A 26,437-nucleotide genomic window follows, 5' to 3' on the forward strand; every position below is an offset into this window, starting at 1 on the left:
CTGCCGGGACGCCATGAGGTCGATCTCTGGAAGACCCCACCAGTCCACCAGCAGTTGAAAGACGTCCGGGTGCAGAGACCATTCCCCCGGATGAACGTCCTGGCGACTGAGAAAGTCCGCCTCCAAATTCAGCACCCCCGGGATGAATACCGCTGATATGGCTGGGAGATTGCGCTCCGCCCATACCAGGATTCAGGACACCTCTACAAAAGCCGCCCGACTTCGGGTTCCTCCCTGCCGATTTATGTAGGCCACGGTGGTAGCGTTGTCCGACTGGACCTGCACTGGGTGACCTCGGAGAACCAGATGTGCCTGCTGGAGAGCATTGAATACCGCGCGGAGCTCCAAAATGTTTATGGGAAGCTCTGCCTCTGCCTGAGTCCACCTGCCCTGGAACAAGTGTGGACCCGAAACTGCTCCCCAGCCCCGAAGACTGGCGTCCGTTGTCAACAGGACCCAATTCGCCACCCAGAACGGACGACCCTTGTTGAGATCGGTCATCTGCAACCACCAGGCTAGGGACAGGCGAACCTCCGGAGTGAGCACTATCGTCTGGGATTTTAGAGACTGAGGTAGTCCATTCCATTTGGACAGGATCCGGTGCTGTAGAGGTCTGGAGTGAAACTGGGCATATTCCGCCATGTCAAATACCGACACCATGGAGCCCAGTAACCTCATCACCCGGCGGCTCTGCAGACAACTGCGCACCCTCGACTGCAAGGCAGAGATCTTTTCCCCCGTCACAAAGATCCTCTGCTGTCCGGAGTCCAATAAGGCTCCGAGGTGCAGAATCCGCTGAGACGGGATCAGTGTGGACTTCTGCCAGTTTATCAACCAGCCGTGCCGTCGCAGTACCGCAATGGTCAGGTCCAAGTGGCGCAGAAGGAGCTCTGGAGATCCTGCCACCAAGAGAAGGTCGTCCAAGTATGGTAACATGCGGACTCCCTGCAGCCGCAGGAAAGCCGCCATGACCGCCATCACCTTGGTGAAAACACGTGGTGCTGTCGCCAGGCCAAAAGGCAATGCCCGGAACTGAAAGTGGTCGTTGCGGATTGCAAACCTGAGGAACTGTTGATGGCGCCAAAGAATAGGGACATGCAGGTAAGCGTCCTGTATGTCCAACAACACCATATAGTCCCCAGGTTCCAGCACCAGAATGATGGACCGCAGGGTCTCCATCCGAAACTTCGGTACCCGCAAAGACTTGTTGAGAGCTTTGAGGTTGAGTATCGCACGATACGACCCATTGGGTTTCTGCACCAAAAAGAGATTGGAATAGGGCTTTAGCAGAAAGATCAGGGACAGTGAAATGCTGACAGAAGAAAAAAAGTACAGGCAGCAGACGCTAGCATAGGTCACATACAATGCAAAGAAATCAATTCCTGCACTATCAGCGCTGATCCTCAACTATGCACACTCAGAGCCTGGTAGGACACAGCGCTGCATACACAGACCTTAATCCAACGGAGGAGAGGTATGCAGGGGGACCCAGACCGCAATGCCACCGTTCATCAGCGTCCAGCAGCACTCACCATGCTTCTTCCAAAGATGGCCACCGAGGAACAGAGAGGAGGCCGGCCTGGGGGAGGAGCGCTGACACAGGACCAGTCAGCTAGAGCAGAGAGGGCTGTGTGTAGCGGAGGAGGCGCCGGCTGTGAGACAGGGAAGGCGCGCTCCCCTGGCATGCATTTAACCCCTGGGACGCCGCAACACTACCACTCTGCCGCGGTCCGCTGTCCCAGGGTGGTAGTGGAAGCGCAGGTTAGTACCTGGCTCCACGCTGCAGCCAGTCCCCAGGGAGCCCGCTGCCCGGGGACTTAGGACCATGTTCAGCAGGGTCCCACCGCGGGACCCTGCTGCTTACCTTGTAGTCCCCCTTGGATCCGGCCATGGTCCCAAACATCTGGGGTCACCGCTAGCTGTGACCCCAGATGCTTACCAGCATTCCCGGATCGGTACCGGCGTTCTGGTACCGGCGGGGGTGTAGGGAAGACAGCATGGACGTCAGGACTGACTGTCCATGCTGTACTTCCAGATGTGCAGCCACAGCTGCAAAGACGAAAACTTCAGGGGCTCTTCATGGCCACCCTCTAACAGGTGCATCCGACTCCGGCCGGGCACCAAACTAAACTGAGATGCCTTGGCTCGGGGGCGGGGTATAGGAGGGGGACCCTAGTGCATCCTGGGAGGTTTAAAGCTTTAACTCTATGGTGCCCGATGCCTGACGTCATCACCTATACCCCAAGGTATCCTGTGGATACCCTATGGACCCTGAAGTAGAAATTGCGAGTTTAGCACCAAACTCGCAATTTACCAAAACAGACTACCTATTACATTTGGCCCTTATAGTTCAATGGTGCTGGCTTACCGGCTGAATCCACGAGGTAGCCTTACTGTTTTAGTTAAACAGTACTTTCTTCCAAGCTGATTTAATAAATACAGAGCAAATACTGTTTGGTCTTGTACTTTTAGGGTGTTAGGAAGTACTACATGGGGGCCACCTGTTACCTTAGATCAAAATTAATGATTCTGATTCCCGAGAACCAGCACTGGGCAAACCCAGCACCTGTGCAACCAGATTACACATTACTGGACTTCAGTGTCCACACTCACTGCTGTTCTCCTGTCATATTAAGGAGCACTCAGTGCACAAAGCTGTAATGTGTGAGAATGGGCCTTTTCAACAACGGAAATACTTTGTGTGGCCATTGAGATCAATGTCCCCAAGAGCAGGACTATGCTTGGGGTGCAAGTCCAGAACTAAACACTAGAGGGGGAACAGATATGTCTCTATAAGGCCAGTTCTTATCAGGATATGTCTGTATAAGGTCAGTTCCTATCAGTATGTGTCTCTATAAGGCCAGTTCTTATCAGGATCTGTGTCTAAATAAGGCCAGTTCCTATCAGGATATGTCTCTATAAGGCCAGTTCCTATCAGGATATGTCTCTATAAGGCCAGTTCCTATCAGGATCTGTGTCTTTAAGGTCAGTTCCTATCAGGACCTGTGTCTATGAGGCCAGTTCCTTTTAGGATTTGTTTATATAAGGCCAGTTCCTATCAGGATATGTCTCTATAAGGTCAGTTCCTATCAGAATATGTCTCTATAAGGCCAGTTCCTATCAGGATATGTCTCTATAAGGCCAGTTCCTATCAGGATATGTCTCTATAAGGCCAGTTCCTATCAGCATCTGTGTCTATAAGGTCAGTTCTTATCAGGATATGTCTCTATAAGGTCAGTTCCTATCAGCATCTGTGTCTATAAGGTCAGTTCCTATCAGGATATGTCTGTATAAGGTCAGTTCCTATCAGGATATGTATCTATAAGGCCAGTTCCTATCAGGACATGTCTCTATTAGGCCAGTTCCTATCAGGATATGTATCTATAAGGTCAGTTCCTATCAGGATATGTCTCTATTAGGCAAGTTCCTATCAGGATATGATTCTATAAGGTCAGTTCCTATCAGGATAAGTCTGTATAAGGTCAGGTCCTATCAGGATATGTATCTATAAGGCCAGTTCCTATGAGCATCTGTATCTATAAGGTCAGTTCCCATCAGGACCTGTGTCTATAAGGTCAGTTCCTATCAGTATATGTCTGTATAAGGTCAGTTCCTATCAGTATATGTCTGTATAAGGCCAGTTCCTATCAGTATATGTCTGTATAAGGCCAGTTCCTATCAGCATCTGTGTCTATAAGGTCAGTTCCTATCAGTATATGTCTGTATAAGGCCAGTTCCTATCAGTATATGTCTGTATAAGGCCAGTTCCTATCAGCATCTGTGTCTATAAGGTCAGTTCCTATCAGTATATGTCTGTATAAGGTCAGTTCCTATCAGCATCTGTGTCTATAAGGTCAGTTTCTATCAGTATATGTCTGTATAAGGTCAGTTCCTATCAGTATGTGTCTCTATTAGGCCAGTTCGTATCAGCATCTGTGTCTATAAGGTCAGTTCCTATCAGTATATGTCTCTATTAGGCCAGTTCCTATCAGCATCTGTGTCTACAAGGTCAGATCCTATCAGTATATGTCTGTATAAGGTCAGATCCTATCAGTATAAGTCTGTATAAGGTCAGTTCCTATCAGTATATGTCTGTATAAGGTCAGTTCCTATCAGTATATGTCTGTATAAGGTCAGTTCCTATCAGTATATGTGTCTATAAGGCCAGTTCCTATCAGTATATGTCTGTATAAGGCCAGTTCCTATCAGCATCTGTGTCTATAAGGTCAGTTCCTATCAGTATATGTCTGTATAAGGTCAGTTCCTATCAGCATCTGTGTCTATAAGGTCAGTTCCTATCAGTATATGTCTGTATAAGGTCAGTTCCTATCAGTATATGTCTGTATAAGGTCAGTTCCTATCAGTATATGTCTGTATAAGGTCAGTTCCTATCAGCATCTGTGTCTATAAGGTCAGTTCCTATCAGTATAAGTCTGTATAAGGTCAGTTCCTATCAGTATATGTCTGTATAAGGCCAGTTCCTATCAGTATATGTCTGTATAAGGTCAGTTCCTATCAGTATATGTCTGTATAAGGCCAGTTCCTATCAGTATATGTCTGTATAAGGCCAGTTCCTATCAGCATCTGTGTCTATAAGGTCAGTTCCTATCAGTATATGTCTGTATAAGGTCAGTTCCTATCAGCATCTGTGTCTATAAGGTCAGTTCCTATCAGTATATGTCTGTATAAGGTCAGTTCCTATCAGTATATGTCTGTATAAGGTCAGTTCCTATCAGTATATGTCTGTATAAGGTCAGTTCCTATCAGCATCTGTGTCTATAAGGTCAGTTCCTATCAGTATATGTCTGTATAAGGTCAGTTCCTATCAGTATATGTCTGTATAAGGTCAGTTCCTATCAGTATATGTCTGTATAAGGTCAGTTCCTATCAGTATATGTCTGTATAAGGTCAGTTCCTATCAGCATCTGTGTCTATAAGGCCAATTCCTATCAGGAAGCTGCTGTTCTGTCTCCAAATTCACAGTTGCAAGGAAATGTGTCATGTGGCATAATTGTACAATGATGACATTGGCAAGATGGGTACAAGTTGTCATCTTTGCGGTGAATGCCAGAACGCCTTGATTTGGCACAGAGGGGGAGATGTATCAAACATTTCAGAGAGATAAATTGGAGAAGTTGTCCAAACCAATCAGCTCCTGCCATTTTATAGCCAGTGCTACATAAATAATAGGTAGAAGCTGATAGGTTGCTATGGGGAAACTTCTCCACTTAATCTTTTCTTGAAGGTTTGATACATCTCCCCTTTAGTGTTTTCTATATGAATTATCCTGCACTGCTTTAGGGGGAAAGTATCCAACGTTTTAATGCATCATTATTTACATAGACACCCCTACAGCTGCCCATTCTGTAAAGCGGCATGTGATGCTGTATATATGCCCCCTCCTGATGGGTAACATGGAGGAAATATATCAAGTCTTCAAAAGAGCGGAAAAGTGGACAAGTCATAGTTATCCATAGCAACCAATCAGCCGCTAGCTACCATTTAACAAATACATTCTGTGAAATGATAGGCAGAAGCTGATTGGTTGCTATGGGCAATGTTTTGAAGGCTTGATCCGTTCCCCCTTAGCCTTTGTACTGCTATGGAGATACGCTTGCCACCTCCCCACAAACACCACACAGACCTGCACACTAGGAAAACCTGCTTCTTACTTCTGATCCTCATTGCATTTTCCGGCTAGTCTGAGGAGGAAGCCGGCGAAAGTCACAGCAGGGTGCCATTAGTGTAATACACCACTGATTTGCAGTAAGTGTCTCCTCCATACACCTATAAAGTGCATCACTCTCATACTATCACATAGTATCCACAAAACCAGAGAGTAACGGTGCGTACACACTGGGCGATTAAAGTGGACGACTGAACGATAACGGTATCGTTATCGTTCAGTCGTCCACTTTATCGTCGATTTTTAACACAAAAACGATGAACGATAACGACGTTCCCGCGGGTCGTTCCTCATAATCGTTCATCGGGTTAACATGCAGGCCAACCTGACGATGTCGTCAGGTTGCTGCATGTTATGGAATGGGGGAGAGAGCCCGGCGCTGAACGATATCGTTAATGATATCGTTCAGCAGGTGTGCTCAATGTCATGAACTAAATTGAGCGCAGCCTGCGGGAACATACTAGACGATATCGCTCAGGGAGCATATCGTCTAGTGTGTACGCTCCTTAACACTGACAGGAAACCACATGCCTCACCCATTTCTCCAGTCACACAATCTGAACAGATGTCAGGTTCTCTCCTCCACAAAGAGAAAGGGGGAAAAATAGGGAGGTGAGCACTTGGGCAGTCTGTAGAGCAGATGTACTATAAGCACTCTGTGGCTCCTGGCAGACGGCAAGGGCCTTTTGTATGTGGCCGTACAAGTCTCTCCCCTTTAACTTTCCTATTCAGTTGTATTTCCCAGGCCCACGTTGTCTGCTCTGCTTATGCTGGAGGTTTGGCATGGCTTTAATGAGCAGATGGCAATCTTCTAAGCAGCCGCCTCTGAACAATAGGTTACTTAATAGTCAGTCCCTACTATATTGTCGCTTGTAAAGAGACTTTGCTCTTCTGCTCAGAATGACAGATGTACCCGGGGCTGTATCTTCAGCTATTAACTTATTTCTATATTTGTGCATTATGGTTTGGGTTACAAAAAGTATGAATTTATCTTAGAGAATTACCATCTGATGAACTTTATGTTTGGTCTTCGGAGCTGTAAAATTATAGATGTTAGTCCCCAGTTTTCTGAGAGATGTTAGAGAATTCTTGTTTTCTGACAGAAAGAAACAACGCTGCGTGCCGTAACCCTAAAGACCCCTGCTAATGGTCCGCCATTACAGTTTACCTGTGTCAGAGAGCTCCCTGGGGGGAAGATGATCAAATATTAGAAAGAGAAAGAGGAGAGAGATAATCTACCAACCAATCAGCTCCTAATTGTCATTTCACAGGCTGTATTTGATAAATGACAGTTACCAGCTAATTAGTTGGTACTTTCTCTCTCTCCACCTTATCGGTCTCCAAGCTTTTGATATATCTCCCCCCAAGAGAGCTGCAGAGCAGCAGAGTGGAGCAGGAGTAGAGCAGCAAAGAAGAGGTGGAGCGGCAGAAGAGAGCCAGGGCTGGCAGCGGCAGAGGAGAGCCAGGGCTGGCAGCGGCAGAGGAGAGCCAGGGCTGGCAGCGGCAGAGGAGAGCCAGGGCTGGCAGCGGCAGAAGAGAGCCAGGGCTGGCAGCGGCAGAGGAGAGCCAGGGCTGGCAGCGGCAGAGGAGAGCCAGGGCTGGCAGCGGCAGAGGAGAGCCAGGGCTGGCAGCGGCAGAAGAGAGCCAGGGCTGGCAGCGGCAGAAGAGAGCCAGGGCTGGCAGCGGCAGAAGAGAGCCAGGGCTGGCAGCGGCAGAAGAGAGCCAGGGCTGGCAGCGGCAGAAGAGAGCCAGGGCTGGCAGCGGCAGAAGAGAGCCAGGGCTGGCAGCGGCAGAAGAGAGCCAGGGCTGGCAGCGGCAGAAGAGAGCCAGGGCTGGCAGCGGCAGAAGAGAGCCAGGGCTGGCAGCGGCAGAAGAGAGCCAGGGCTGGCAGCGGCAGAAGAGAGCCAGGGCTGGCAGCGGCAGAAGAGAGCCAGGGCTGGCAGCGGCAGAAGAGAGCCAGGGCTGGCAGCGGCAGAAGAGAGCCAGGGCTGGCAGCGGCAGAAGAGAGCCAGGGCTGGCAGCGGCAGAAGAGAGCCAGGGCTGGCAGCGGCAGAAGAGAGCCAGGGCTGGCAGCGGCAGAAGAGAGCCAGGGCTGGCAGCGGCAGAAGAGAGCCAGGGCTGGCAGCGGCAGAAGAGAGCCAGGGCTGGCAGCGGCAGAAGAGAGCCAGGGCTGGCAGCGGCAGAAGAGAGCCAGGGCTGGCAGCGGCAGAAGAGAGCCAGGGCTGGCAGCGGCAGAAGAGAGCCAGGGCTGGCAGCGGCAGAAGAGAGCCAGGGCTGGCAGCGGCAGAAGAGAGCCAGGGCTGGCAGCGGCAGAAGAGAGCCAGGGCTGGCAGCGGCAGAAGAGAGCCAGGGCTGGCAGCGGCAGAAGAGAGCCAGGGCTGGCAGCGGCAGAAGAGAGCCAGGGCTGGCAGCGGCAGAAGAGAGCCAGGGCTGGCAGCGGCAGAAGAGAGCCAGGGCTGGCAGCGGCAGAAGAGAGCCAGGGCTGGCAGCGGCAGAAGAGAGCCAGGGCTGGCAGCGGCAGAAGAGAGCCAGGGCTGGCAGCGGCAGAAGAGAGCCAGGGCTGGCAGCGGCAGAAGAGAGCCAGGGCTGGCAGCGGCAGAAGAGAGCCAGGGCTGGCAGCGGCAGAAGAGAGCCAGGGCTGGCAGCGGCAGAAGAGAGCCAGGGCTGGCAGCGGCAGAAGAGAGCCAGGGCTGGCAGCGGCAGAAGAGAGCCAGGGCTGGCAGCGGCAGAAGAGAGCCAGGGCTGGCAGCGGCAGAAGAGAGCCAGGGCTGGCAGCGGCAGAAGAGAGCCAGGGCTGGCAGCGGCAGAAGAGAGCCAGGGCTGGCAGCGGCAGAAGAGAGCCAGGGCTGGCAGCGGCAGAAGAGAGCCAGGGCTGGCAGCGGCAGAAGAGAGCCAGGGCTGGCAGCGGCAGAAGAGAGCCAGGGATGGCAGCGGCAGAAGAGAGCCAGGGATGGCAGCGGCAGAAGAGAGCCAGGGCTGGCAGTGGCAGAAGAGAGCCAGGGATGGCAGCGGCAGAAGAGAGCCAGGAATGTTCTCAGTAATCTTCTCAGTGAGTGGCGTCGCAAAGGGGATTTGGCATGTGCGCAGTGCGGCCGCCATGCATATTCAACCTCGTAAATATCGGGATAACGTACATCTCTGAATCTGGCCCTTAGTTCAGCAGACTGTCGCGTTAGCATACGAGAGTACAATATTGCGGCCGCAGAAGCGTGGGATGCAAAATCAGCCCCTAGGGCAGGAATAGATCACTGTTAAATATGAGCAAAATATATCACTACCAATAAGGCCATTAATAACACGCTGACTGTTATAGTGGGGAATCACCATGATATTAACGTGAGAGATATAAATCAGAGAACACTAAGAAATGACACCATTACAATTAGCTTGATTAGAATAAAATCCCGTTTCCTCTGTACGCACCTGCTGAGCGTGCCGCAGGTACACCTTCTGCGCTGAATACGGACAGGCTTCCTCCACGGGGCAGTCTAAGCAGCGGCTGCTGGCGTCTTTGGGCTAAATACAAAATAGAGAAAAAAACTTAAATAAAATTGTTTTGACATCATCAATTATCAGTGTTCATCTCCACTCTATGCTATACAATAACTGATTTGAATCCAATTAGTTTCTTTAACTTCTTAATTGAAGCATGCGGGTACCCCCTTTGCACGCAATGGATAAAATCATTGACCTCAAATAGCAGGGGGACCCAGGTGAAAGAAGCCCCTAATTCAGTCACATATGGAAAATAATGTTTCAGAATTTCCAGTAGAAAAGGTATAGGGGTATATTTATCACATTCTGAAGATCCCTCTCCGGAAGAATTTGTTATAGCCCTTAGGCTACTATAAAATCACTCCATCTGAAGATGGCTTAATGCTATTGGGGCCAAACTCCGGGAATGCTATGCATACGGGAGCTTGGTTATTCCGGCAGCACAGCAGGACCCATAGAAACTCATGGAGGCTTCATTTGCAGACAAAAATGGAGGAACCACGGCAGCTATGGAAAATATCTGCTGCAATCCCTCCACAGCACATCTGGGGGATCCTTAGTAATTGCAGGTACTCCCCTGAAAACGGCTATTTGTAGGGAATATCCTGGAAACATTTAAATGATAAATAAGCCCCATAATTGGTCTTTAATGTCTTCAAGGGACCTAATCTAACCTAATCGTAATCTAAATTCTTATGACACAACTAGCCCAGTATCAGTATGCTGGGAATCCATGTAATGTCTAAATACCTAAAGAGCAATGTACATAGATTAATATGTTTAAAAGTGTGACCCAATAGGCAGTTATCACAGGCAGCTGGGTTTGAAAGACAGAAACATGAATGGTTACGTGTTTGCTACCATTATCTAAATTAGTCATTTCTACCTTGTTAGACATAATAACAATAATAATAATAATTAGGAAAACTATATCAATTCAAATGTTTATATTTCGACCACTGTGCTATTTAGGCTGCATAACGCACAATGGATCAAGCCACCATGTTTCCAGACGTAACTGTAACCTCTGAGAACCACAAATTAGCAATTTCTGCGCCCCTGCACTTTCATGCTATGCAGTTCAGCATGGACCGACACGAACAAGCAAAAAAGTATAACCAACTATAACAACATTTATATAAAGTCATTTCTCTAGTGCCATCTGAAAAATGCTAAGCCTGTGGAGCAAAGCTACTCTGCTAAATGCAGCCCTGCACTCATCCCTGGGTGATCAGACTATCACTGTGGTATAACCACTGCCCTACGTCTCAGACATCCCCCTGGTATAACCACCGCCCTACGTCTCAGACATCCCCCTGGTATAACCACTGCCCTACGTCTCAGACATCCCCCTGGTATAACCACCGCCCTACGTCTCAGACATCCCCCTGGTATAACCACCGCCCTACGTCTCAGACATCCCCTTGGTATAACCACTGCCCTACGTCTCAGACATCCCCCTGGTATAACCACTGCCCTACGTCTCAGACATCCCCCTGGTATAACCACTGCCCTACGTCTCAGACATCCCCCTGGTATAACCACTGCCCTACGTCTCAGACATCCCCCTGGTATAACCACTGCCCTACGTCTCAGACATCCCCCTGGTATAACCACTGCCCTACGTCTCAGACATCCCCTTGGTATAACCACTGCCCTACGTCTCAGACATCCCCCTGGTGGTATAACCACTGCCCTACGTCTCAGACATCCCCCTGGTATAGCCACTGCCCTACGTCTCAGAAATCCCCCGTCACTGTCATTTACAATTCAGAACGGGAACTGTGATCAGGGCCGTAGCTAGGGTAGTGCGGCCGGTGCCATCGCACAGGGCACCACAGGTCAGGGGGCGCTGTTTGGGCCTTTCAAATTTCTGTTTATTATCATTCTTGCTTGTAGCTTCCTCTTATTTCATCTCCAGCATCTCCTGGTTTCTCCTATCTCTTCCCTGGCCCTTTCCCATGAAGCAATGGCCCTTTTTTGGGTGCATTATGGCCCTCATTCAGAGCCGTACGCTCTGAGCAGAGCGCACGCTCTGAATGAGGGCCGGGCTCCATTTTCATGGAGCGTCCTCCTGGACGCTCGTATAGCTGTGGGTCACCACCCACAGGCTATACGAGCGTGCTTTGTGATGGCCGCGATGGTCGAGACCATCGCGACCATCGAATTTGCGAGCCGGAGCCTGCGGTTGAGGTTTTCAACCGCAAGCTCCGGAGTGATTTTGGCTCTATCAGAGCCAAAATCACTCCCACTGACATCACTAGTGATGTCAGTGGGCCGGCTTCTGACGGGAGGCGTTCCCGTGGGAACGCCCCCGTCAGGGAGGCACGCCCCCGGCACGCCCACCAAAGGGGGCGTGCTGTCAATCAACATTGACAGCACGCCCCCTTTGATCGGACACAACGAGCGAAGGACTTTCCTTCGCTCGTCGCGTCTGGCGCATGCACACGACGGAGCTCCCTCCGTCGTGCGCATGCTCAGTGCATAACATCGACCCACTTGCGAGCGGACAGCCGCTCGCGAGTGGGTCTGAATCAGGTCCTATGTCCCTTTGAAAAATGAGGGAGGCGCCAATGCTCTTTCTGGCACAGGGCACCAAAAAGTCTAGTTACGGGTCTGACTGTGATCTACACATACCTTGTTCTCCTTAGTAAAGTGGGACAGTGTTCCAAATGAGGACACCTTCACACATCTGTAAAGAGATATATGTTTCATCAAAGGGTATGCCAAATCAACTGCCACTACCCTGTCCCCTCTATCAATATTAACATTTTATCATTGTCAGTAATAAAAATAGTACCAATAATTTGTCCTCAGCCCTCTCTCTTGAGGGATTGTTAAGTGAGCTTAGAAATTCCACAACTTGTTTTCTATAGTCTTTAAAAGGTATAATTTATTTTTATTTCTAGGTGATGGAGATTCTCCGCTGCATTACAATATTTATGGTGACTGGTCGGGGGACTCACCAGCAGAGGGCTATGCTAAGCTACAAAGGGCATCCCAGGACTGAAATTTGGAATGATCAGCTTACATCTAGCCCTGGGATGCCCTGTTCTGCCAGAGCCACCACGCTGCTGTCAAATTCCTTGGCAAACAGTAATATACATTGCGATGGGGCTGGGGTGTTCTATACCCCCTAATATCTACTTAGTATTTGAAATGAGGAAGTTTCACTCTCACACAGCGAGCTAGTGGGTCATCTCCCGACTGCATTTATCTACATGTGATAATCAGCTGACAGACTCTGAGGGTCATAAATCAGTTTTCATAATCGTTTTGTGACCCTACACATGAGAACTGGGGTCATATGGCCAGTAGAACATCCATGTGGGCTGGAATGCTACCTTCCCCAGGGTTCCATCCATGCCCAATGCATGGGGTTATTAGTGGAGAGAAGAGAAATGGGGTTTGCTATGCAGGGGCGCTTTAAGAGAGGAGGGGGCACGTGTGTAGGCTTCAGTGCGGGGCCCCCTTCTCTCTCGCGCGGTGCCGCATTGGGTGGTGTGCCAGTAGATTCTGGATTAATGCCAGAATCTACTGCGCATGTGCAGGTCACCGGGAAAATGGAGCCAGCGCCGTTTCTCTGGGACAGCAGCGCTGCGCATGCGCGAGTCACCGGGAAAATGCCCGCCGTCATTTTCCCAGGGACTTTTGCTGCTCTGCAGAGCAGCACTACTGTAGACAACGGACAGGTTAAGTATAAAGAATTTATGGGTGCAGGGTGTGCGGTGTGGGCCCCCCTGGACCCAGAGGCCCCTGTGCGCCGCACACCCTGCACCCATTATATATACGCCCCTGTTGCTATGGTCAAACTTAAATGGGAGATTACATAAAGGGAGGATAGAGCAAGACTCGCCTCAAAGCTATTTCTGGGTGTACATGAGCATCATCACTTCTAGTTATATGGGGGAGATGTATTAACGTGGCCAATAAAGATCCTAAAATGCATGGCCCTGCTTCGCCCCTTATCGAGATGAAGAAGGGCCAATTACCGACGCAATGTATTATAAAAACATCTGCTGAAGTGTGAACCCCCCTCTGTGGCGAATCGCACTCTCCCTATATCAGCTGCTTTGACCGGCGCTTATAGGGAGTCTGCCCATGCCCCAATCAAAATGTATAGCTGCAGTTCTCAGGACGATCAGTGCCACTGACCATTTACAACTTGCCAAACCGGATAGTCACCCTTATCTAGTTAATAGTGTTGCCGATAATAATAGGACGCATAGCACCCCCATCATTCTGGTCCCTAAACATGCAGGGACCCGGTAACTGCAGAACATAACGTGCGCAGTTACACAACATACAAGGGACATCTATTCTTACATCTCCCCCTTGGTTTATAATCTGCACAATGAAACAGACAATACAGATAAAGGCAATACCTCTGCTTCCCCATCCAGTAACAGATCAGGTCAATGTCATGGCAGGACTTTGCCAGCAGGGAGAACGTGCTCTGCTCCTCATTCCTCCAGTTTCCTCGCACATACGAGTGAGCAAAGTGCCAATGACCAATCTGTACATTAATACAAAGAGAAAACATATGGTGAGACTACAGCCGGATAACACTAACTGGATAGCAATATTGCAGGTATGAGGCTTGATAAATCCAACGTTGTTTGCTGCTAACTTTACAAATTGTCGCAATTCAATTTCATTCCACAAGAGCTTCGATAGTTCTGTTTGGCATGAGAAAGACATCTCAAGGGGTTGTTCTATTCTAAGACACTTCATTTAAGTCCTAATTTATTTGTTTGAGAGAAGGAACATCAGGGGGCTGCCTTTCAGGTTTTTAGATGTTTAAGAGCTTTTAAGACTTTGGTTAAAATGTGCTCGGAAATGCGCGTTCCCATTAAAGTCCAGCTGCAAGTACGAGGCTGCCGAGAGCTGGGCCAATTTTGTAGGGAGTAATATGTTGTGCGCCATCCTGGGACACAAGAGATGCATCATATTGGCTCATGAATCCTTGTGCTTCTTAGTAAATATGGGCACTTCTGTATGGAAATAAGTGTTTGGCATCACAAAGACACATCTGCCATGTGCTTTCCACTTGTGTAAATAACCAGTTGAGTCATCTAAACATCTCGGTGATATGAGCAGTATGACGTCCTAATCAGGGTGGTATAGGGAACCCTAGTTTGTTTTCCACCCTGGACCTTTTATTTTGTAGCTCTAAGGAGATTGTTAATAACTTACACCAGGTTTAGGCAACACTATGCAGTCAGGATGCCGACGGTCTAAATGCCAACCGTCGGCATCCCGACTGTCTAATCCCGGCAAGGGTCTAATGACAGGTGTCGAAATCCCAACGCCTGTCATTTTACCTGTGCCGGCAGCCCAACACCCGGCACCCCGATCGAAGGTAAGCCGGGAGCGGACAGCCGCGTGGGGGGGGGGGGTTAAGTTAGGGGCTCCTGTGCGGGACTTAGGGTTAGGCACCCCCCTCTGGAGGGTTAGGTTTAGGCACCCCCGGGAGGAGGTTAGGGTTAGGCACCCACCCGGGAGACTTAGGTTTAGGCTGTGGAGAAGGGGGGGGGGTTAGGTTTATGCACTTACAGGGGGGGTTAGGGTTAGGCACTTGGGGTGGAGCTTAGGGTTAGGCACCCCTAAGAGAGGGTTAAGGTTAGGTGGGGGGGGCAGGTTAGTGAATAAAAAACTACTTACCTGTCGGGATTAGAACCGCCGGTCTTCCAGCGTTGGGATTAAAGCCATACCGATCCCTTAGGCAACATGTGGCTCTCTAGCCGTGAAACTACAAATCCCAACATTCCCTACCAATGGGAGATTCAAAGGTTTACCTAAAGTGCATTTAGCTTACACCATCTTCTAAATATTAATAATAATGTTATTTTTATAGCACTTTTCTCCCAACAGGACTCAAAGCGCTTCACATTTGCACTTAAAAAAAGATACAAAATAAACTTACCAGCAAAGAGCGCAAACAATTTGGATTGTTTTTAGAAATGATAGGGGCGTTAATGAAACGCGTAAGTACACAGATAAATCTTTTTTCTATTTTTTAAGGTTTCCATAGTGGAGGCCTCTGGAGCTGAGCAAGGAAGAGGGTTCCAGAGAATCTGAGGCGCAAAGCTAAAAGCTCGACCCCAAATACATTATGGGAGATTCTAGGCACCGCTAAATGTCCATCTACAGATGACAGCAAGCGAGCAGGAGTATCAGAAATCAGGAGCTGCTTCCGTTACCTTGAACCCTGTTATGTAGGGCTTTGAAAGTCAGTAAAGCTGGGTACACGCCTGACGCTATATCGCTCGCTCTATTGACAAGAGATATATCATGAGTGTGTTAGTGGGTATGCATGCCAGTGAACCATGTCGTTCACAAATGTATCAGGTCAGCCTTGCAGTACAGCGGACGCGATGAACATATATCGGTGCATCTGGCTCCATGTATGGGTGATCCGCAGATTGCCTGTAAACTTGCTGCAGGAACTATCGACACTGACATATCAACTAGGCGGCCAAATTCAAATGCCCGCCCAGTTGTGATGGGTAGCTTACCAATCGGCCACATTGATGATGGATTGGTCTTATTACTATCCATGGTATTGAGTAAGGGGATACAAATGGGTAAGGTTTTTGGGGTCCCTTAAGAAATAAGCAGACCCATTGCATTATACTCACAGGTTCCATGTGCTGAATGTGCACAATATCGCCAATAACACCAGAATCCAGCAGTTCCTATAATCAGGAATAAAAACAAACTATGAAATGAGGCCTGTAGAGACGCTGCCGGATAGCATTCAGGGTTTTGTGGTTGTCTTTATAATGGAGGACATTTCCCTTTTAGACTTATCAAGAAGTGACAATTTCTTTGCAACTGAGCAATACTCTTGTGAAATACCAAAGCTGAATACATAAACGCGGCAAGGGACGGACATGGGGGAGCACAGCACAAATACAGTACTTCTCAGGGGAATGGCAGCCTAAAGGCTGAATTGGTTTCCAATTGTGTGAGTCCCAATAAGATCCAGTAAGATGTTGAAATGAAGACGTCTCTAGGAGGGCAGTTTCCTGGCAGCGGGTGGCTGCACACAGGGGACAGCAGTGGGATTACAGTGACCTGTCATGTACACAGCGTAGGCAGCCATTTTCATCATCATCATTTATTCAGGAAACGCCCAAAAAAAAAATCAGGGGCGCCAGACAGTCGGTTACAAATCATTCAAGACACAACCGCATATAGAACAAGCACAGATGAGAATGATGGAGGAAGACAAGTGGTGGTGAGGGCCCTGCTTGTCAGCTGGACTAATACTCCTAAACGGCAACATTTTGCTGAGAACCAGGAGCTCAGAACTATGTAAGTGTTGCCGAATACTGACCCTAATACACACACACAGGCTGCATAGTGGCACTGCTCATGGAACATAATTGCCCACTTCATGGCCCTCCCCCCCGAGAGATTCTATAGTGGAGGTTGAAGGGGAAAGTGCGAGGGTCGTAGTGGAGGTTGAAGGGGAAAGTGCGAGGGTCGTGTGTGTGTGTTGAAGGGGAAAGTGCGAGGGTCGTGTGTGTGTGTGTGTACTGTATATGTCGGGGGGGGGGGGGGGAGAGGGGGGCATGATGACCTGGTGGCCTAAACACAAGGGTCTTAGGGCCTGATTCAGACCCGTTCGCACGTAGCCTGCCTGCCAAGAGAGGTGCGCGAACCAGACAATGCGATCGCTGTACACAGACGCTGATAGTGACAGCTCTTTGGATCTCATATTGAGAGTTGACAGCAAATGATTCCAAATGCAAATGTCACACCTAGAATCAACTCCAGACCTTTTACCTGCTTAATTGATAATGAAATAACGAGGGAATAGCCCACACCTGTCCATGAAATAGCTTTTGAGTTGATAGTCCCATTACTTTTGGCCCCTTAAAAAGTGGGAGGCACATATAGAAACCGTTGTAATTCCTACACCGTTCACCTGATTTGGATGTAATTACCCTCAAATTAAATCTGAAAGTCTGCAGTTAGAGCACATCTTTTTTTGTTTCATTTCAAAGCCATTGTGGTGGTGAATAGAGGCCAAAATATGAAAATTCTGTCAATGTCCCAATATTTATGCACCTGACTGTATGTTGTTCCGGAACTGCGTGCATGGACAATGCATATATTCACCCAAATACAGATTTGTATGGGTCCTGCGGTGTGCCGCCTCCTATGTGTATGCTTGTTTAGCTATTAGTGATCATCATCTGTGCACACTTGTACCTCCCTATACTAAGTGCAAAAGATACGCCCCCAAAAAGGGCATACCTGTGCACAAGTCCAACTCTGCAAGGGCCATAGATATGTCAGCATGCCCTCACTAAGCGCTGGGTGCATTGGCACGCAACCCTTTTCTATCTCTTCACTTGTAAGTGTAAATGTGATAAAAAATGAACATATCTCTGCATTGTCCACACTTGTGTGCGCTCAGGGCCTGATTCAGAACCGGACGCTCTGACCAGAGCGCTCGCTCTGAATCATGGCCCTCCTACCTTAAAATGGAGCGGCCTCCTGGCCGCTCGTATAGCTGTGGGTGACCACCCACAGCTATAGCGAGCGGCCATGATGACCATGTTGTCATGTCATGTCTTGACCATCGCGACCATCGGGCTTGCGACGAGACCCTACGGTAGGGTCTCGCTGCCGCAAGCCCTGGAGTGATTTTGGCTCTATCAGAGCCAAAATCACTCCCACTGACATCACTAGTGATGTCAGTGGGGCCGGACTCAGACGGTAGGCGTTCCCATGGTAACGCCTCCGTCTGGCAGCCACGTCCCCAACACGCCCACCAAAGAGGGCGTGCTGTCACTCACCATCGACAGCACGCCCCCTTTGGTGCGAGACCCATAACGACAGCTTGGCTGTCGCTATGGGGGTCTCGCGCATGCGCACGACGGAGCTCCCTCCGTCGTGCGCATGCGCATTAGGGCACCATCGACCTGCTTGCGAGCGTCCTGCGGTAGCGAGCGGGTCTGAATTAGGCCCTCAGTTACATAGCAAGCGTAGTGCAAAAACAGGCAAACTGCGCTCTCCCAACCGGCGTATGTACTAATCTGTATCAGTCCCCAAGGTTTGTATATACCACACACAGATGTGTCCTCATACACAGAGCGTCTTTACATCATACAGCGCAGGAGTAACATTTTTCTTTACATCGCAGACACAGCAAAAAGCCGCTTACAGTGTACTAGACACGCTAGGCTGCGACTTTAACTGCAGAGGAATTCGTTTTACACATGTAAACAGTGACTGATGAAGCACAAGGGAACCTGGCGCAAGGAAAAGACGCGGCTGCTCGCCTCAGCGCCCTTTTTACAAAGATTCCATCACACACAGACGTACAAATGTCACAAAACCCAGTGGTCAGTGGGCCTGATTCAGGTTGGTTCGCAAGACTGCATTCGCACGCAGCAGGCCGATGTTTCCATTCTGCGCATGCATTGCAGTTTAGCAGTTTGTGCGGCAGGTCATGGTCAACCACAACTGTGCGTATGGGTTCGATGTTACCAATGTTTTCGCTGACTTGCGGATGCATGTCATGGGAAGTGGGCAGTTTTATACAGTGGTGGGCATCTTGGTATGGTGTTGCGGTTGGCGTGCGCATGCATTCGTTAGCATATTTTGCATGCTGTAGTGTGCTGGGCTGCAGTGGGACCACGGAGACTGCTGCCGCTGAGCAGCAGCAGCAGTCTCCGTTCCTCTGCCTGTGGGGGGGGGGTGGAGCGATCACATTGATTGCGCCCTCCTCTGTATTTGCATCTGGCTGGGGGGGGGTTCACAGCACCCTCCCCTCCTTAGCGCTCAAATAGCGTTTCTTCAATTATTTTCTAAGGGGAGGTGGCCACACCTCCCGCGATTAGGTCATGCCCCCCATTGTAATGGTGCCCAGGCTGGCTCTCTACGGCCCTGCCTGCAGCTCAACCACAGAACATGTATCCTGTATAGGTAATTAAGGCAAACTATTATCATATATTTCCCCCAGATATTTCCAGTTCTCCTGTTCTCTTCCTTGGAGGTTTGGTTATGCTCTGTAATCACGCCATTTTCCAACACATTATAATAATTCTGTGCAGATATGTCGTGGGTGTAGCCAGGAATCGGGAGAGTGTGTAAAGTGGTACAGTCTTTTCTTTCGATATTTTGGGACCACTGGGATCGAAGGGTGCCGGTATGATTGTATAGGTGTTTACATGCGTATCGGCACTGTGGTCAGTACTTCCGATTGGGAGTGAAGTCGATTGAAACATTGCTTAGAAAGGGTGGTCGCAAAGATGTGCCCAGCATTTAACATTCGCAGATTTCCACAGAGAGGGGTCGTGGCATCAATGAGCTCAAGATGACCTTGTAACCCAGGGGCTATGAGGACTTTTTTCCTCTAAACCTTTTCAGAACAAATACGAAGATCTTTCAGAATGTCAGGAAAATCTTGACAACTGATTTAGCAGAAATAATCTAAAGGTAAAATGTATCCCTGACCTGGATATATGTCTTTGAAATGCTTGTGGAATATGCTCCTGTTTTTGAACACATAGGACCCTCTGCCTCAAATTGCTGTTCTATTTAAGATCCTAATGCTTTATAGGAGACTATTTTGGCAGACACTAAAACTTCACACAGAGGAACTCCATGCTGCAAAAGTACAGGTATCTGTAGACCCTTCTAATGGCGCGTACACACGTAGCGATCAGCCAGCGATACGATATCGCTGGCTGATCGTCATGCGCCATCCCTGGTGTGCTGGGTGATTGATATCGGTCACCCAGCACACCACCTACTTACCGGCAACTATAGCGGGTCCCTATAGTAACTTTCTCAATATCGAGCAAGTTGACCGGCATGCACGGCCGATGGATGATATCGCTATCGTGCATACGTGTCCGCGCATCGCTGATAAGTTGGTAGGGTCATTTTAAATGAGCGATTTGAACGATAACGGTCATGATAACAACATTGTTCAAATCGTTCTTTAAAATCGCTACGTGTGTATGCACCAATAAGACCGGGGTTCTAAACTAGGGGTACTTGTACTACAGATGCGTCCACATAAATCTTCTTTGCACGTTAAACAGTCCTTCTAGTCTTGCCAAGCCGTGGCGTGACTCGGTAGTGCCGAGCGTCGTTTCGTGGAACCTTTTACCTTCAAATGCGTCTTATACGCAAAGCATTGTGAATAGTGCGGGCATTCAGCTTCTGCTGAATAAAATGATATGCGGCATGCCTATATTCTGTGTGCGACTGCGGCTGTATCTGCATGGGAGATGTCATTTGCATGCAGATACAGACGCAGTCGCACACTTTGCCGCTTTTGAAGGTAAAAAGGAAGCAAGATCTGTATTAACTTAATCTTCTACTGTAAAACTATCTTAAAAATAAAATGTTGAGGTATGAGAAAACATTTTTTAAAAGTGAAGGAGTTTAAGCAATTAAAAAGAATATGGTGCATACACACGGTCAGATTTTTCTTCAGATCTGAACGATAACGATTTAAAAAATCGTTCAAATCTGAAGGAAAATCTGACATATCTGACATGCCTGAACGATGAACGATGCGCGTTCCCGATGGTCAGATAACGATATCTGACGTGTTTGTAGTCAGATTTGGATGATTCCATTCGTTTTAATACAGTCAAAAATCGTTCATACTTCAAATCGTTCAACTGACACATCTGACAAATGTGACCGTGTGTATGCTCCATTAGAACCACTGTGCTGAACCCCTACTCAAACAGCGCAGGCGGACATGTGTCCCCGATACCTTAACGGGCAAATATAAGATACAATTTAGACTGATGATAAATAAGATTATGCTGTTTCACCATCAAGGTCCTATCAATGTCAGACTTGAACCCTATGAAGAGGGATCATGGCTAGGTCTTACTAATGGACATATAAGGCTCGATTTACTTTCCCAGCTAGTCACCTAAATAGTCAGCTAAACGCCTTAGGGCTTCATTCAGAGCCGCTCGTAAGCGGCCGCTCGTTCGTTCCGAGCGATGTTCGCACATCTGTGCATGTGTACGGATTGTAATACGCATGCGCGAACCAGTCAGTGCGGCCGAAAATCGTTTGTGAGCTATATAGCGAATGCCTGCTACTTTGAGTGACAGGAGGAGGCGTATGTGGGTGGTCACAGGGGAAGGTGCTTAAAAACGGGGAGTGGAGATCAGAACGCAGGCGTGCTTAAAGGTCAAAACGGGCGTTTTAAGGGTGTGCATAATTAACAAAGCAGCGTCATTGACCACGTCACTTGGTTGTTTTATAGTCAGAACTGCTCGCAATATAGTGGTAGGAAAAACCAACCACAAGAATAGCGAGCAGTTCATACGCCGTTCGATGTACTCGATTAATCTAATAAATAGCGGACATGACGTATGATGCGAGCGGCCAGGGGGCTTTTTTCAAAATTACGACCGCAAGTTTTGTTCGCTCGTTCAGACATAGAGGCGTCAACAGACCGCAAAGAGCGAACGGTTAATTTGAATAGCCAGCCCCTTTTTCAGAACGAGCGAGCGCAAATAGCGTCCGGCTCTGAATCAGACCCTTAGTGCGAGCCATGGAGCTTCTTCTCCATATAAAAGGGTCATAGATATCTGCTGTCCCTACATTCTAGGGGAGAATCCCAGGTTTTAAATATCTGAACCTGGAAAAGTCCCTAATTTTCAATATTGAACACAATACAATTTGTTAACTGCAGTTCTCACCATTTATTCTTATTTTCAGGTCTTTATAAGTTGATAAAAACATGGAGAAGTATTTGCATTTCAGAAAAGTATGTTCATTAAACGGAGGAAAGAACACTTGTAACTGTGCCTACACATGTAATTATGTACTGTATATATGTAAATGTAGGTACTTTATTTACCCTGGTTTGTACATTTGCTCTGTACAGCACGGCAGAACTTTGTGGCGCCCAATAAACAAATGCTAATAATAGTAATAATAACAATAACGTGATAATAGCGCCTAGGCCCACTGAGCCAGCATCACATGTAGCATCTAGGAACCATGAATTACAAGCGGTCCACACTATAAAGCCAGCTGATGGACACACATACATGGATATTGCTGTTATTGGACAATCAACCAGAATGTAAGTTCTCACGAGCAGGGCCTTCTTCCTTCTTGAGCTTTTCCCTCCCTCACTTATACCATCATCTCCTCACTGCCAACAACGGCACCAAACATTTGGCTTCTGCTGTCCCACTGCTGCTTGTACTTGTTCTGTAAGTCAGTGACGTAACTAGGGGTTTGCGGGCCGCACCGGGTGACGCCATCCAAGTGGGCGACACCAAAATAGCAAAGCTGGTTTGCTATGTTGGTATCACCCCCTCGGATAGTGTCACCGAACAGCACTGCAGTGGTAATGGATGATGGCACACCATCCACACTGTGTGGTAGAGGTTGGGGGCTTGCCAATCCCAGCTACTCCCGGAGCACTGGGCAAGCCCCGAGCGTGACATGGAAGGGGGCATGACACGCGGTCACGCCCACAAAAAGGCACAAATCAGGGGGCATGAGGCTACACACGGTCACACGCTAAGGGCTGGTAGGTGTCCCACCGGCTGTCACCACCATTGTGACGTCTCTGATGTAAGGGGGGTTTTTTGTGTTTATACTGTTACTGGTTGTGTATATTGTAAGGCGCTGCCAACACCTTGTAGCACCATATAAATAATATAGGATAATAATAATAATACAAGTCTCACCTATGCCAAATAGATTGCAGTTGTTTTTGGCCCCACAGATGTAACTAACCATAGCCCAAACGTAACAACCTGTGAGATACGGGCAGCGCTGAGATTTTGATCATGTAGCTACTAGATTTAAAGCTGCAAATTATTTTAAGTCAAAAACAAATTGCTGCCTTAAGTTTAGCAGCTACATCGCCCATATCTTGCCTCTGCCCGCGTCTTGCAGTCTATCACATTTGGGCCCATACCAGACCTGATAATTTCTTGCATGGTCACTAATGGACTTTTTCAACCATAGTCTCTCGCCTGAGTAAATCTTGCCCCTAAAACCAAATGGGCCAAGGAAGAAATCCAAGAGAGGGCCAGAAAGCTGACAGAGGAGGAAAAGTGACAGTCTCTGTACATGAAGGAAAACAGATATCGAGAGAAGCAGCAGCACATACAGTATACACAGAAAAACAGCAAATACAGGTCATTAAATGGAAAATACAGAACAAGAGTACTTGTGTTTTGCGCTTTATGGCACTTCTATAAAAAGAATTGTGAAAATGACAATAAATGACGATGTAATGTGAGGACTTTTTGTGTGTAACAGGATGCAGAGTAATGTTCATTTACACTAATTCACAGCATCACACATTAGCTATTTAACGGTATTAATATTGCAGCGTTTTACCTTCACTCGATTTGAAACCGGATGATAACGCAAGACATGTCCCACTGCCAGTATGATGCCGCTCTCTTTACAAGCGCCGATTATTTCTCTACAGTCTTCTGCCGTCACCTACAAATTAAAAAGAAAACAAAATATTGTGGATTTTTTGTGGTTAAAAAAAAAAAAACTTCTATCAGCATAGGGAGTACATTTGCTTATCTCAGTATAGAGTTTATATGTCCCTCCCATGTTCTGTTACTCCTGGGTGCTTCAGTTTCCTCTAAACATAGTGCCATACTGGTAGCTTTACCAACTTCAGCCTAAGCTAGTGTGTGTGTTTGTGTGTAATATAATATACTAATTATTTTCAACTTTTCTGCATTTACTTAAGATAGAGGGTGGATGAAAAGGAGTTATAGTAAAACTTACCTTTGTTAACTCTCTTTCTTCGAAGTCCATAGGGTCCACAGGGAGACATTGGGGTGTAGGTGGGACCTGCAGGACCGGACACCAACAGCAAAGCTTTTCAATCCCAGGGTGCTCCGGTCCTTCCCCCTATACCCCTCCCACTGCCTGAGAGCACTTCAGTTTTGTTAACAAGCCCAAGGAAGGAGCAGGACAGAAGAGAAGGAAGACTGGTACACTGAGGAATCACACTCTCACACAGAGAAGGAAACAAGTGACCAAGAGAAGAAACACATAGAAGCCAGGTGCGTCAGGGCGGGTGTCCTGTAGACTTTGAAGAAAGAGAGTTAACAAAAGGTAAGTTTTACCATAACACATTTTCTTCTTCAGGGTCCGTAGGGGCTCCACAGGGAGATATTGGGGATGTCCCAAAAGCCGTGTTTCAAGGGCGGGAACGCTCCTGCGTTGATAGGAGAACCCTACTGTACGTACGAAGGAAGCATCCTGAGAGGCAAATGTATCAAAGGCATAAAATCTATGGGGTCTAGTTACTAAGCAGTGTTATGAGACAGAGTGAAAAGTGATGAGTCTGTGATAAGGTGCCAGCCAATCAGCTCCTAACTGTCATTTTTCAAACACAGCCTGTGACATGGCAGTTGGGAGCTGATTGGCTGGCACCTTAACACAGACTTATCTCTTTTCACTCTGTCTCATAACACTGCTTAGTAACTAGACCCCTAAGAAAGGTGTGGACAGAAGTCCAGGTGGCCGCCGTTGCATAGCTGTTCAGCAGAGGCGCCACGCCAGGCTGCCCACGAGGGACCCACAGAGCACGTAGAATGTGCAGAGACTGTAGTCGGCACAGGAAGGCCCATCTGCGTGTAAGCCTGTGAGATAGTCATGCAAATCCATCTGGCCAGAGTCTGTTTGTTAGCTGGCCATCCCTTCTTGTGGCATCCATAAAGGACAAAGAGGGAGTATGATTTCCTGATGGAAGTAGTACGGTCCACATAGATCTTTAGAGCACAGACAACATACAAAGATGCCGCACCTGCCGAGAGGTCTGGTGAATTAAAGGCCGGAACCACAATTTCCGCATTCAGGTGAAAGTGATAAACCACCTTGGGAAGGAAGCCTGGGCGTGTTCAAAGAAAGCGTGCTCGAAGAACAGCCCTATCCTGATGAAATATCAAAAAGGGGGAGCGGCATAAAAGCGCCTCTAAGTCTGATACCCTATGGGCAGATGCTATAGCCAGAAGAAACAGAGTATTTGTAGTGAGCCATTTGATATTCATCCATTCCAGAGGTTCAAATGGAGGTTCCTGAAGTTATTTGAGCACCACTGACAAATCCCATGGAGTCACAGGAGGGACAAAGGGAGGTTGTATCCGTAGAACACCTTGCATGAAGGTGTGGACATCCGGTATAGAAGCAATCTTGCGCTGAAACCAGATAGACAAAGCAGACACTTTCACTTTGAGAGATGCTACGGAGGCCTAGATCCAATCCAGCCTGAAGAAATGCAAGAATTCGAGAAACTGTAGAGACGGGCTAGGTCCGGATGTAGACATGGAACCTGAGACAACAGGTCTACTCGTAGAGGAGGTTGAAGAAGAACGTCTACAGAGAGTCTTTGAAGATCCGAGTACCAATGACGCCTGGGCCAAGCAGGAGCAATTAACAGGACTGTGCCTTCCTCCTGTCTGAATTTCTGAAGCACTCGAGGAAGCAGGGATATTGGAGTGAAGAGATACACTAACTGGAAAGTCCATGTCACCGACAAGGCGTCTATGTTCTTGCTCCATAAACTTGTTGTTGTGTCTTGAGGCCATGAGATAAACTTCTAGAAGACCCCATTTGTCCACCAGAAGCTGAAAGAAAGACTTCTGGATGTAGAGACCATTCTCCTGCATGCATATCATGACAGCTAAGGAAATCCGCTTCAAAATTGAGAATCCCCCGGATGATACTGCGTAGATGGCTGGGAGATTGCGTTCGTCCCATGTGAGTATACGGGACACTTTTGTCACTGCTGATTGACTTTGAGTGCCCCCTTGATGATTGAGGTAGGCAACAGCCGTGAAGTTGTCGGACTGTACTTTTACTGGCCTGTTTTTCAGAATATTCTGAGCCAGAGTTAGAGCTCTGTAGATGGCTCGAAGTTCCAGGATGTTGATTGGCAACACTACCTCAACTGGGGACCATCGGCCCTGGAAGGAGTGTTGGCCGATTACTGCACCCCACCCTCGGAGGCTTGCTTCCTTGGTGAGAAGAGACCAGTCCGGGATCTAAAAGGGATGACCCTGGTTCAAATGGGGAGTCTGTAGACACCAGGCTAGGGACAGGCGAACCTCTGGGGGCAGGCTCATCGTCTGGAATTTGAGCAGATGGGGTAGCCCATTCCACCTGCAGAGGATCAGATGTTGTAGGGGCCTGCAGTGAAACTGGGCGAACTCCACCATGTTGAAAGTGGACACCATTTATCCCAAGGCCTGCATTGCAGAG

General features: G+C 48.2%; 1 protein-coding gene across 2 annotated transcripts in view; it reads right to left on the bottom strand.

Moving 5' to 3' along the window:
- Positions 1-26,437, bottom strand: part of LOC148478227 (uncharacterized) — a 198,582-nt gene that overhangs the window by 108,430 nt on the left and 63,715 nt on the right. For both annotated transcript variants that reach the window (XM_088455750.1, XM_088455749.1), the window contains exons 7-11: positions 23,549-23,656; positions 15,823-15,879; positions 13,567-13,697; positions 11,819-11,873; positions 9,110-9,202 (exon numbers count right to left, since the gene is read on the bottom strand). In XM_088455750.1, coding sequence (XP_088311876.1) covers positions 9,110-9,202; positions 11,819-11,873; positions 13,567-13,697; positions 15,823-15,879; positions 23,549-23,656 — 444 coding nt within the window. The remainder of the gene's footprint in view (positions 1-9,109; positions 9,203-11,818; positions 11,874-13,566; positions 13,698-15,822; positions 15,880-23,548; positions 23,657-26,437) is intronic.

Source organism: Taudactylus pleione, unplaced genomic scaffold (assembly GCF_031769625.1).
Source record: "Taudactylus pleione unplaced genomic scaffold, aTauple2 ptg000671l, whole genome shotgun sequence".
In the NCBI taxonomy this organism is placed as follows: Eukaryota; Metazoa; Chordata; class Amphibia; order Anura; family Myobatrachidae; genus Taudactylus; species Taudactylus pleione.